This window comes from Chroicocephalus ridibundus, chromosome 5 (assembly GCF_963924245.1).
Source record: "Chroicocephalus ridibundus chromosome 5, bChrRid1.1, whole genome shotgun sequence".
Taxonomy (NCBI): domain Eukaryota; kingdom Metazoa; phylum Chordata; class Aves; order Charadriiformes; family Laridae; genus Chroicocephalus; species Chroicocephalus ridibundus.
Window position 1 is genome coordinate 19,770,548 of NC_086288.1, and position 12,434 is coordinate 19,782,981.

Sequence of the window (12,434 nt, forward strand, 5' to 3'; positions counted from 1 at the left end):
GCACAGGAAACAACATTATCACATCTGAAACCATTTCCTAAGTTGCTGTATCCTGAGAGAAATGTACCAGTCCTTGGGTCAACAGAAATCTGTCAACATGTTCAAGCATGGAATTTGATAGGAAAAAAAGGAAACAGCAATCCAATGAGAAACATGTTTTAAAAAAAAAAAAAAAAAAAGAAAAAATTAGGTCTGCTAATCCCCAAAGTAAATTTTACTTTAGTTGATTAAGAACTAGTAACCTATTTCTAACTACAAGGGTTCTCAAAGCTTCCAGAAGGACAAACCCAAAAGGAATGGGACTGACAGGTAAAGGAGTAGTTCTAACTCCATTTACTGATAATTACCATTCAGTTTCATCCAAAGCGGAGTAGGAAAGAAAGCAATTTTTGTATTTGAGGTATCCCTACTCAGTATACTAACTGAACTTCGTAAAAGAAGTTTTTCATTTGTGCACACACTTCATGCTGAAAAACTCAGATTTATTGTGCCTTTTATGGGAAATCAAAAGTGCAGAAAGGCATACAAGTGATGCCTTCACTCTGCAGAGTTCAGATGTTTACTCAAAAAACTCCAAAACAAACAAACAACTCACAAAAAATTACAAAAACAACCTGTCTTTTTACTGCCCCTTAACTTTTTTGCAGTGGGATGCTTCACTGCTTTGTAACAACACCTGTGCTTTGTCGAAAGATGAGGAGAAGGTAGAAAAGAACGACTTGCATGACTTTGTCTTTTCCTTACTGAAAAATGGATCCAGTGTGACCAAAATTCAAGTAGCTCATACACTTGGGCAGGTAAGCTGCTTGACACATGAACCAAACCAAATCTGTGTGGGTGATTACACAGGAACAAGGTAGGGAGGGTCAAAGCTACATCCCAGGAAAAAACCTGCTCTTGGCACTCAATGAAGGCACACTCCAAGGACAGCATTTGCCTCCCCTCACTTTCAGATGAGTAAATTATTTACTGCTGGGCCACTATCAAAGTAGTGAGAAAGGTGGAGTGACTCACACCCAAAGGGTCTCATTCCAGCAATAAAAGTTAATTTGAGATTAAAGTTCAAGTACACCGTTAACTTCCAGATACCTAAAGCCAAGAAGGTACCCTTTTAAGGTGACATAGACTGAGAAAAATCAGCAACCTAGTGCAGTTTCCAGGCGCTATGGTCCTAACCTGCTGCCTTTACCATCAGTCTCATCTCTGCCACAAATTGTAGCCTTTTCTTTTCCCTCACCAAATTTAGTCTCTGCTGTTAAGTGACAGATCTCATAAACTCTATTCATCTCATTATTATATTCTTGATTTTAAAAGCCTCTTCACTGAAACTACACTTCGGAAATTACATTTGGAAAGCTTCACTGTATGTGATTTTTAGAAAGGATTCCAGAATTGAGCAACAGCTCTTTGAGGTGCATGTTCATTTCTAGAATTCATAATTTCTTTTACTGGGATCAATAGTTAACTGCTTCAGGACTCAGAAGAAGAAACTGTTGATTGTCTTTTTTTATTCTCTTGTAACAGGATGCCATAGGTCAGCAGGTGAAAGTGAAGGAGCAATGGCTGGTTGAAACTGGGTCAGTTAATAAATATTACTTTAATATGTTTCTATCCAAACCTCGTAATAACAGGAGGCTACCCAGCTTCTTCTGTTGTGTCATTGGTTCTAGAATACCAAATGGTTTCTTGCACTTGAAGACATCAGCAGCTCTCCAAAACTGCATAACTGCATGTATGTCATTCTGCCCATAGAAAAAGGGGATGGACTATATTATTTCTTGAAGTTCCACCCACCCTTCTGTGAAACAGCAATTTTTAAGTTTAATATATTGAGGCAAATAAGAAAGATAAGCAAAGCTTTTGGTTTAAATAATAGCTGTTACATGGAATTGCTTATATCCTACATACTTTCCAAGTAGAATTACTAATAGTTTGCTCTAAGAATCCAGTGCAGAAAGGGAACACCAGAGAAAGAAAATTCTGCAGGCTGCAAACGGACACTTTTATTCTTTGGTAAAAGACCCGAACATCTCTAAGGCTCAAGTCAAAGCTTCCGGAGACAAATTTTTCAGATCTGTTCTGCACCTGTTCTGCATTTAACCACAAGCAACTATCAGCATGGTGACTTCCCTTATTTTCATCTTGATTACACTTAGAATTTTATGTTGAGTACAAACTTTCCATGTCAACATATTAAAAGCGAAATAAATTATACTCAGAAAGCACCTTTCGCTAATTTCCCAATGTTCTTTTCATTCAGTTTGGCCTACTGAAAAATAATTCCAGTACCTCAATAGCCAACAGACAAACTCTAACTTCCCAGAAGTCAAAAAATAAAGTTATTTTTCCTGTGATGCCCCTCACTCCAGGTCTAAGAATCAAGGCTGAAAAGCAGGTATTATCTACCTTTGGAAAAGTCCCAATTCATCACACACTTCTAGCACTCTCATCTGGACCTGAACACAGCTTAATTTTTATTTTGCTGTCCCTGACCCACCTGTTTGTAGACTTGGAAAATAAAAGTACCTACACACAAACATGAACAATAGCATTCATGCTATAAAAAAATTAGCAAAACAGCCCATAACCGAGTACACGATGGTTTGGCTTAAAGGCTTATTGTGGCACACAATTTATTCTAGAAGTTATGTCATGAAACACAACAGTCTTTATATCACTATTCAAACTATACCATATTAAAGGGCAGATATGTACGTATTAGTATAACGAAGTTATTGTATCTGCCTGACATGTGCTACAATCCTTTATTATGGTATTACAGTTAATCACTAGCTTACTTTGGTGTTAGAAAATACTTATTTAATGAAAAGAAGTTCTTACTGAGTTATTTTGCAGAGTTGCAGCTATAGAACATCATCCTTAAGCACACTGGACTTACCTCCCAAGTGTTGCAGCACAATTAGTATTGGAAATAATTCTATATTTTCTCTTTCTGAATTACTTAAGTAGCATTGCCACACCTCACTAAACAGTTGTATGACGAATAAAAATCTATTTTTAATGTTTTGATGCAATTTGGTAAGAAATTTGATATTAGTATGCCAGTATTTAAAGAAGCATGTTTAAAAGTGCACACAAAAAAAACCCCAAACATTTAACCAAAACAGAACTGATTCACCTTACCTACTAATAGCCAAACAACATTGGAGTCATGTTCTGTTAAGAAGTCTTCCAACTGCGTGATACTTGGGACAAAACTATCATTTTTTCTTTGATCCATTGCTAAACTGTTTTTGCACCAGCACCTATAGAACTGCAAGCAAAAAAGACAACATCAGAACCAAAATGAGTAACAAGCACAATACAGTTTGGAGAAAACTGAGTATGTTAAATGATCTCTAGCAGTCTGTTTCACACAAATATGAATTTACTGGTTTTATTCCTTCAATAACATCTTCATGATTATCAACTCTTTCTTCTACTCTAGAGCTCCAGGAACACTCCCACTCATCTCTGCTGAAACACGCCTTCCTAAAACAGATTACAGATCAATAGAATGCCAGGATATGGTCTCCAAATTTGGTACCCTGAATGCCCTGTGCAGCTTATAACAGCAAATAAATTTATAAAACTGTTGTACCATAGAAGTAAGTCAAATGGTAACTAAACACACAAGTATAACAAGTCTGTATTAAGCCTTCTAACATTCAAAAAATTAATATGAGATAATATGAGACTGAACCCTCTGCCCTCACGGAAGGAGAGGCTGAAGCAGACACTTTCAGGACCTATGGAAAATTCCCATAACCTCATAATCCACTGTGTCCATTAATTCTCTTCTTTAGGATGGATTTGCATCATCGTATAAAAAAGTGACTACACAGTGTCTCTGTTATAGAGAGCAGAAAACCAGCCCTTCTGATCTTACACACTTATTCAAACCACCTATAAATCATCTTGCAACTGGGTTATGTTAATTAAGTGTGATTAACAGGGAGTAGCTCAACTCAGTAACATATGTAATTATACAGCAGTATTTTATTTGTATTAGTTTCATTTTAAGTCTTCTCCCTTGGATGTTATCTGTGAAGCCTTCTTACAGGAAGATAAGCATTAATTCTGGGGGAGTTTTTTTGGTGCTTTTTTTAACACATTCCAGCTTCCGGCAACCTGTCTTCCTGTCAATATTCAACCCTCAAAAAAAAAAAAAAAAAAAAAAAAAAGAGTAGACTTTATTTCTTTTCTTTTTTTTTTTTAAGACGTCTTCGATGCTCTCCATCAAGAGCTCTAGAACATAAAACTAAGTAACACTGGTAAGACCTTAGATTTTGAGCAGCATAACATCTTTGGAATAGTCAGTTTTAGAAGTGTTACTAATAAAACTCACAATTTATCCAGTTTCCAATTTTTCCTGTAATATCCATACGAAGGAGAAGTTGAAAAAAACCCGCCTTTAATGCGCTTGTTTCTTCCCTACACTTGGGCAAACACAGTACCATGAACTAAGAGCCTAAGTTTTGAACTAAAATACAAGTAGAGCCCCAAGAATAAGTGCTAACAGTTGGTTTGCTACCTCTTCTCTAAGAAGAAATAGAACGGGGAGGAAATACCATGAAAGCAATAAACAGAAACAAACAAAAAAACAACAAAAAAAGCCTCAATGCCAAAACACCAGACATCGCTTCCAGCACTGATGATAAAGTAGCTACTAACTTTGCTCCCCTACAAAGAGGAATAATAAGCATCATATACACACATTTAAAAAAAAGAAGCCCATGTTTTAGAAGGGACATTATAACGGCAAATTAAATCACATAATGGCACTGTGATTTGCTTTAAGACATTCACAGTACCTTAATAAAAAACCCACATGTCAACTTGTATTATGAAGCAGATGATGCCTCTGCGGGCAGCCTCCAAGAGCCTTTAACCCATGAATGACAGGGTAACAGGAGAAACCAAAATGAACACCCTCAGCATAAAGGAAGAAACAACTTGGGTTTTTTTCCCCCTTTCTTACCAAGAGGGTCATTATTTTGTGAGCAAGACCACCATGGAAGTGCTGTTAATTGGTGAGGACTGCCTATCACCTTAATGAACACCACCTCTATTTAATCCCTCAATAAAGCAACCTGTGGCTTTTTCCTAAAAAATTATCACCCAATGTTACTTGATACTGAGGCAGGACATTAAATATCATTGTGCTGTGAATAGGGCTGTGGCAAGACAACTCAGGCAAGTCATGGGATCTTGATAGTTACTTATGTAAATAAAGACCATCTTTTTTAAATAAAGACCATGATTTTTTGTCACCACTATCCATAAGCATAAATTGGTTATCCTTGGAAGTTTGCTGGAATAAATTGGCTATTTGCATGCAAATAAACACAGGAATTCCTCATCAGTTATCATGTGTCAGTATGTCATTTTGGAACTCTGCAGCTGATCCTTTAACACCCTGCCCCGCTGCCGGGCACCTTTCACCCTTCATCAAGTCACCTCAGGAAGAAGATGATGGCAATGAAAGTGTAACCACCCAGAAAGAGGCAGCAGCAACACCTGCACTAGATGTGGGGTCTCAGTATGAATCTCAAAGGAAGCAGGTGCTTAATCCATTTAGATTACCAAGGAATTTTGGCCATATGAATTAGCGTAATACAAAGGGGAATGCATGTAGACACTTAAGTAGTACACCTTGTTTGTAACGTCATTGTGCATTTATACAGCATGGAGGATAGAGAGGAAGGATCAGGATCATCATAATCGTTAGGAGGAAGAGATGCAGTCTCTTCAGGACAGATATTAGCTACTTTCAGTAACCAGCACTTCTTTCTGTTGACAGTCCTGCACCCATCTGCCTTCATCTTCCATGCCCTACATACTGTACCCATAGATTTAAATCGTGCATAGCTCCCAGCTGCCTGCACTCATCCACCCTCTGTTACATTTATTCCTACCAGCAAATTACTTTGCAATCAGACAAAATATTAACTGTTGCGCTCTCCAGGAGCACTGACCCCTACGTTGATGAACCTGTAATTTGCATTTATACTGCCACTCTATTCTTCTGAGGTAACAGTATACTTTCCAAAGCTTATTAGACAATGCTTGGAAGGATGAGACCAAAGTCTGGATGGGAAACTGATTCTTACCAGCCCTGATAATAGAGGAAAGAAAACACACCAAAAAGGAAGAGAAACCCAGAATTTTGTGTTTACCTCTCTGCACTTATTTATAGTATTTTCTCAAGGTCTCTGATATTTTGTGATGAGCTCAGTTAACACACTGGAACATAGTGTGAAACTTAGCAGGTATTTTGGTTTATTTGCTTTCCCCCTCTGCTTTTTTTTTTAAGCACATCTTTACTATTCAGTGTGTCACTTGTGGCTCTCATTTACCATGTAGCATATTAATACATACAAAATGTATTAGCTTTCTCCTGGGAGGAGGACATGAGAAGAGGAGGATTCTGTAGCACTGAAGTGTCAGAATCCCACTACACATATTTATCTTTGCAGCAGTCCTTTAAGTGGTTATGTAGTCTTCTTTCTGCAAATGAGATATCTGAAGCAAGGAGAGATAAAGGCCAAATTCTTTATTTATGATGCTCAAACTGAAATACTTGGGGCCTGCTTTTCAGGTTGTACATGTTTAGAGCACTTAGTGTGTTCAAAGCAGACAGTGGACTGGCTTGAAGATGTGAGGGTTCGATATTGCTGTAGATTTCCTCCTCCTGGGCAGACAGGCTTGCTTTATAGCAGAAACACACACTCACAGACACTTTTAAAAATTTTTTTTAATTACTTGTGCCACATGTTAATCCATTTTTCTCAGTACTAAGAGGATGCAAGTGATGTTACAATCCTGCAGGGATGCGCTTCATTTCCAGGCCGCTTCCAGTACTCCAAACTCGATCCAGTTTTCACAGCAAATACTCTATCCCTAAAGAGCCAAATACTCAAAAGCAGTGGCTTCAAATCTTTAGAAACACATTTCAATGGAATCAAATAGGTAAACTAGTTTTAACCTCAGCCTGACACATTAACACTTAACACTGAGAACAAACCTCTGCTTGAAAATTTACATTAATTTTCATTAAAAATTTACAGCAAGCATGCATATATGAAAGAGTCCACAACGAAAACCCTACAACAGAAGCCCGGTCACCAGAGGGCAGTTGCTTGGCAGAGGCAGCTGCAGCCTAGGGAGCAACAACCCACCTGTAAAAGGTCTGTCCTGTACCTATAGCTGAGGATGGAGGCAACAGACTTTTTATTCAGTGCCCAAGAGCATTAGGGTAATGCAGGTCAAGAAAAGGAGAAAGAACTGTCTGTTTATCACATCCTTTGTAACACTTTCTCTGACACATATTGTAGAAATTGCTAAATAAAACTGATATCCAAAGGTGGGAAAAAAACCCTAGCATGTCATGATATTGAGAAGAAATACTTTTATACAGTTAGGAAGCGGGTACAGAAATAACAGATGATGACAATCCCCTTATTACTAGAATTCATGGGGGGAATAAACCAGAAGTTTAAATTTGTCAGGCATGTTCCTCAGATCTTCACAGAAATTAAGTGCTTACTGAATATATGTTAATTGATGTTATTAGAGGTTAACTACCATTCTAAGGATACTCAACTCCCAACTTGTACAGCAATTACAAGACAGTGGAGTCACAATTACACCCAAAATGACACATTAAACAACAGGAAGTAAATCCCTCTAGTCTAAAGAAATGAATGTAGATAACACGCCTGGATGCTTCACATCTCCAGTAAAGGAGCCATACCCACGGTGGTTCCTTAGAGAAAAGGAAAAAAGTGGCATTTTTGCATCCTACCCACCCCATCACTTTCTTTCAAGGGGACCCCAGAAACAGCTGCTACGAAATCAGAGCTTTAGATAATTAAATGATATTAGAAAGGAGCCTCACAAACATAAACACCACTCGACTGAATTTTCCTCTGAAAGTATCATGACATTGTCAGCACCCAGACGCACATTAGGCACATTTCACAAAACAAAAAGCTGCCAACCTTGGCATCTTTCCCAAAACACTCCAGCTAGGTCCGAAGACTTCAAATCAGTCCTAGCACAGCCTAGGAAGTTCAGCTATTCTTTAATCAACAAGCAAGGCAAAGAGGAAGGAAGAGAAGGAAAGTTGTTCTCAAAACACACATGTACACAAAAAAAAAAAAAGCTAAGTGACAGCACCCACACAGCAATTCTGCCATCTGACATGCTGCATTGGATTCATACCTTATACCCAATTAAAGATTAGCAGTTCTTTTTGTTACTAAAAGAACCAAGATCCAGGCCTGTTTTCCTCCCCCTCTGCTAGTGCTTGAAGTAAAAATAGCGGTAAACTGTAAACAAACTAAACTACTGCTTTAATTATACCAATGAAATCTTGCTACAACCTCCAGCGGAAACAGCTGAACTAAAAACAGAGCACAGAAGAGAGTCACACCTAGTTAAACCGGTGCGCAGACAGACTTAGTTAAACATAATTTGCACTACAGTAGCTTAAGTTAGTAAATAACATGTTTACTTAAAAATTAATTAAATCAAAATTAAAGTATATTCAAAGGAACTGTAAGATATAAGATAAAAAAAATATTCTTACAGCAGCCTACCTGATGAGATTTATTTTACCTAATAGAGAAATAAAAACCACTAGAGAAGCATTTACAGCAAAAACTAAAAAAATTAACACCCTTCTGAGCACAGTGGGGAAAAAAACAGAAGAAAAAATCTGGTATCTACTGATTCAGTGTCCAAGACAGCAAAAGTGATATATTTTTATTTATTTATTTTTTGCAGTACAGGACATGAGTTTTAATACAGAAGAAATCAAAGACAAACTCCTGCTATGGCAACCAACATACAGTACTCTCTGCATCACTCAACTGCTAGCCTAGGAATGCCTAATAACTCTGGATGATCGTTCATTTAACTTTATTTTTAAAAATAAAAATCTATTGTTTAACCTTGCCTCCCAGACTCATTCAGGGTTGTTTTCCTACTTACATTGCCAGCTTTTGATGCTGCCAAAAGAAAAAAAGGACAAAATAAAAAAAAAAAACCAAACAGAATCTAAAGGCTCATAATAGTTGAAATAAATAAGAACTTCCCTGATGCACATTCCTCTATTTAGAAAAAAAATTACAAAATATTCTTTTTAGGGTCTGGTCTCAACAACAGGGCAATGACTTTAGTTTTTCTCTCCCTTTTTTAATTTGAACTACAGCATTGTACCTCTGAAATACTCTACGAAATTGAGTCTTCTACATCTTACACATAAGTTTTTCCAGAAGTACTTCTTGTAAATTTCTCCTCTGACACACCACCACAATTTCGATAAAGGGGTAAATCTGCCATAAATCAAACTAAAAAATCAGTCTTGTGGCTACATATACCATCATCCTTAAGTGAACTACATATAGTTCTTCATTAGCGTCTGTCCCAGTCCGCAGTCAACCCAAAGATTTCGGAGCAGCAACAAGTGCTAGAAGATGTTATAGAAGAAGAAAAGAAGTTACTAGGAGAAGGTAGCATATCTCAGCACCGCTGTAAACACAGGATAACTCTGCACACTGCTAATGAAGAGCAGTAAACTCTTGCCTGTTTCCCCCAGGATAAAATTATGCAAAAGGACAATTACCAAAGAGCAGCTGATGCATGTGAAACATGCCCAAGTTTTCTAACAGCATACCCAAAAGGGGTGAGTTACTGCAGCATGCCACACATGAGGATGAGACCTCTCCCTAGAGAAGTCCCAGGTGTGCACATACCTCCACTCAATCAACCCAAGACAATTCACCAAGAGCAAAGTCACCTCATGCATTAATTTGTTCATAGACACTGTCAAATTGTGCAAGTTCAGGCCGTGATCCTAAGCAAATATCCCTGAACATCCACTTAGTACCAACTGCCTAATAAGACCTTAAGCACTGTTTTTACCAATGATAGTTTGAAAACCTTATTAGCATACTTTACAACAAAAGGAATACTTCCCCCTACACTCCAGTTTTTCTCCTCGGTTGCCAAAATTTCTGGCCTGACAGTTTATCCGGTCATTATGTTTTGCACATAAAAATTGTGAAAAAACCTGCACAGCTACAATAAAAAAAAACAGAACAGTAGAATTAACTAATTAAATCACACAACAGAAGAACTCCCATGGCAATGATATTGGTCTTTTTCATATTAAGCCTGATAAAATTATACATGAAGATACATACGCTGCAGTTAACTACCAACCTTGGAAGTTTTCACAAAGTTTAGTGAAGGCTGCTGCGGACCTGTGTCTTAAAATGGGAAACAAATCCAGCTGTAGATTATGACGGGGATATTGGCTATATTCTGATCTTTTAAATATGCCTCCACTGTATTAACATGTTAAAGCACGTTATATTGGTAAGTTACCTCAGATTTTTTTATTTACAATGTGACATACAAGCACACTATCATCACAGCTTTACACATCGACAAAAAGCAGATGCACTTTGTGTTAAATCAGTGCATGCGTGCGCATTAAAACCCCCTGCGGGCCGCGGGCACCGGCAGCGACCATCTTTCACCGGCCAGGGAAAGGGAAGAACGAAACTTTTCTCACAAGCTAAAAACAAAACTAGAAGCGCCTGAACTCCTGTCCTCTGACCTCACAGCCTTTCTGCACGGACTTAACCCACAGAAGACAGATGTAAAGGGGGCGGGGAAGAAAAGCCGGAGAGTTTTCCTCTCACATCGCTTCCAGGGAAAGCGGGCGGAGGACGGGAGCCGCGCCGCTACCGGCAACACAACGCGGAGGAGGCAGCATGCGATGATCGCCTCCCCCTCGGCGAAGGAGGCGCGGCCACCCAGCACGGCGAACACCCCAGGCCGCTGCCGGCCCCTCAGAGCCGCCCCGCTGGCAAGCTCTTGCCTCACGGAGGCCGCCGGCGGCGCGGCCTGACAGGCCCAGGAACGGCGGCGGGGCCGACCCCTCGGCCCCGGCTCCCGTCCCGCCTTCAAGCGGGCCCAGCCCGGTGGAAACGGCAACCCCCGCCCGGTGCCTCCCCCCTGCTCCCGCACTTACGCCATCGCCCTCCGCGGCGGCTTCACCACGGACCCGGAAGCGGCGGCGGTAGCCGGCGCCCTCCCGCACCTCACGGCGAAGGCCGGGCCGGGCCGCCCCGCCCCGCCCCTCCGCGCCGCGCCGCCGACCCGCAGCGCCGCCGCAGCCAATCGCCAGGCGCCGCCGGGCGGCGGGGCCAATGGCGGGGGCGGTGCCTCCCCGAGGGGGCGGGAAGAAGGGGGGCGCGCCGCCAATCGCAAGAGGCGGTGCTGGCTGGGGGAGGGGGGGCGGAGCCGCTGCCACCCCTTCACCGGGGGTGCGCCGCGCATGCGCAGTCACAGGCGGCGGGCCCGCTGCGGTGGCAGTGCGTGCTGGGGTCTGTCTGGTAATTTTAGTGATATTTTTTTTTTTATATATTTTAGTCCTTTTCATGGATCCTGCCGCAGACGGAGTTGTCACCACCGCCTTGGAAGCGTCCCGTGAGGAGAAGCGCTGCCGGCCCCTCGCTGCCCGCCCGGCCTCCCCTCAGCCCGGCCAGGCCGCGCCGCTGAGGGACCGGCCGGCCGCCGCTGTCCCGTTTGCTCGGAGTTTGGTCGTTTCTTAACCAGGAGGAGCTGACGGGTGTTGTTTACCCAGTCGATGGGTAATTCTGTCTTCTGGCTGCTCGTTCTTCCGTCTCTTGGTTGTTCCCTCCAAAGCAGGTGGACAAAACTCACCCACGAAAGACAGACAGATAAAAAGTTGGTTGTCAGACATTTTTGAACACGTGCGTTGGCATGACTTTACTGTCAGAAGTAGTAAAACATGATAAGTGCATAGATGTCTTTAAAATCAGCCAGGCATGCATCCTGCAGACTTTTCCAGTGTATCTGAGGAAACAGAAGCGGGAGCTGACGATGCCTCTGTGTGTGCCTCTTTCCACGTGGTGCTTGTGCACTGTCAAGAGCTCTGTGTTCTGTCCTGCTCTATCTCCCAGTGCACAGACGGCAGCCTTGGGTACCCAGCCTTGGGCACCTAGATTGCAAAGTTGGTTGTACTGCTCCGTACCTGCAAAATAAACCCATTGGGAGAGCAAACACAGGTCCCCTAAAACAGCATCCTGCTGTCACCGGCCTGACAGCGAGACCTGTCTATGGGCTGCGTGGATTCGCATGAGCCAAAGTGAAGCTGAGCCCAGCTAAGCAGAGGATTTGTGGGTCTTGTGTGGGTCTACAAGCCATGTGTTCTTGCCTTTTACCCCATGTTGACTCAAGCAGAACACATGGTTTTCCCTGCAGAGCCAGCTTTCAGCCAGATCGGCAAACAGCAAGCTGATCCCACTCACTGCACAAGGGCACGGATGCTCCTGGGAGCCTGGTGAGAGCTGTTAACCTGGTGCAGAAAGGCATGGGCAGGACTATCCCTCAAG

The 12,434-nt window shown here is 41.4% G+C and overlaps 1 protein-coding gene across 10 annotated transcripts in view; it reads right to left on the reverse strand.

Annotated features, from left to right (window-relative positions):
• Window positions 1-11,153, reverse strand: part of BLTP1 (bridge-like lipid transfer protein family member 1) — a 115,284-nt gene extending 104,131 nt beyond the window's left edge. For all 10 annotated transcript variants that reach the window (XM_063335229.1, XM_063335230.1, XM_063335237.1 and 7 more), the window contains exons 1-2: window positions 11,048-11,153; window positions 3,145-3,274 (exon numbers count right to left, since the gene is read on the reverse strand). In XM_063335229.1, the coding sequence (XP_063191299.1) occupies window positions 3,145-3,241 (97 nt within the window). In that variant the 5' untranslated portion in view covers window positions 3,242-3,274; window positions 11,048-11,153. The remainder of the gene's footprint in view (window positions 1-3,144; window positions 3,275-11,047) is intronic.
• Between the last annotated feature and the right edge of the window lie 1,281 nt (window positions 11,154-12,434).